The 1,167-nt window shown below is 44.0% G+C and overlaps 1 protein-coding gene across 1 annotated transcript; it reads left to right on the forward strand.

The window, feature by feature from the left end:
- Positions 1 to 429: 429 nt before the first annotated feature.
- LOC101347985 (keratin-associated protein 27-1) lies at positions 430 to 1,047 on the forward strand. The gene has a single exon (XM_004390837.1). It carries the CDS (start codon positions 430 to 432, stop codon positions 1,045 to 1,047), a length of 618 nt encoding a protein of 205 aa, XP_004390894.1.
- The last annotated feature ends 120 nt before the right edge of the window (positions 1,048 to 1,167 follow it).

Below are 1,167 nucleotides of genomic sequence, written 5' to 3' on the forward strand. Positions count from 1 at the left end.
AACCCCAGTGTTTAGTATTAACTAGTATTTAGTTGGCTGTTTCCACATGCATCCCTTACTGTCTATTCACCAATATGGAGCGTCATGGTGACCAAGGTGGGGAAAAAAGTTAGCTTGGGTGGCATGTTGAGACTAGTATTTAGTAAACCCTAGACTGATGAGTCAGCTGTGGGATTAAGATGAAAGCCATTTTGAAAGTTCAAAATGGTCTTGCTTCTTTGTTAGTAAGATGTCATCTTCATATATAACTAAACAAAGTGTTAATGAGATGGTATCCTTCAAATTAGCTTAAGCAATGAGGTGGAAAGAAGTCTCAAGAAGAAGCCAACACCCAGTTTTCTGAGTATATAATCTCTGCAGCAAAGAATTTAATCTTCAAACCCAGCATGTTGCGTCTTTATGACCAACTTCAATCAAGGTCTTAGCAATATGTCCCACAGCTACTGCCGTTCACTCAGGGGCTTCTATAATGTCCCACCACTGTCTGCCATCGTACATGGCACTGACCCTATAATTTTTGAAGATGGATTTTGTTTACCCAGCTGCTGCCATGGCAGAACCTGGCTCCTGGACAACTTTCAAGAAGCCTGCAGTGAAACCACCAGTTACCAACTGAAGAAGTGTAAGCAGAACTTGTGCACAGAGGACAGCTGTGTGCAAAGCGCCTGCCTCCCCAGAGTTGTGCAGATAACGAGTACTAATTCCAGGCCCTGTGAAAGGACAACATGCCAAGCAGGAGCCGCTTCAGCAGCGTCAGAGTGGGTTCCCCAGTCTTGCCAGTCAGAAAGCAGCCAGCAAATGGGCTGCGTAGTTTGGAGGTGCCAGCCTGCGAGCTACATGGCAAGGAGTTGCCCAACCAAGACTTATGTGTCTAAGAATCGCCAAACTCTGGAATGTGAATTCAGGCAAAGCCAGTTTCAGGAACCTGAATCTAGCTCCTATAGACCTTTGGTCTATGTCTCACCTGAGCCACAACTCCTGGAATCTTCTAGCACTTATGAACCAACTTGCTGTGTTACGGGTGGTTTGCAATTACCTAGTAAGTGAAGAAAGTGTAAAGGAAATGGCATACTGTAATTTGGGTGAATTGATTTCCAATAGTTTCAGGAACCTTTATTTCTCTAAATATGAATCATTCTGCATGTGTGTGTGTGGTGTGTGTGTATG

The sequence above is a fragment of the Trichechus manatus genome, unplaced genomic scaffold (assembly GCF_000243295.1).
Source record: "Trichechus manatus latirostris isolate Lorelei unplaced genomic scaffold, TriManLat1.0 scaffold00334, whole genome shotgun sequence".
NCBI lineage: Eukaryota > Metazoa > Chordata > Mammalia > Sirenia > Trichechidae > Trichechus > Trichechus manatus.

Bases quoted from the DNA above. Each gene is read 5' to 3' on its own strand.
- LOC101347985 (XM_004390837.1), top strand. From the start codon at position 430: ATGTCCCACAGCTACTGCCGTTCACTCAGGGGCTTCTATAATGTCCCA.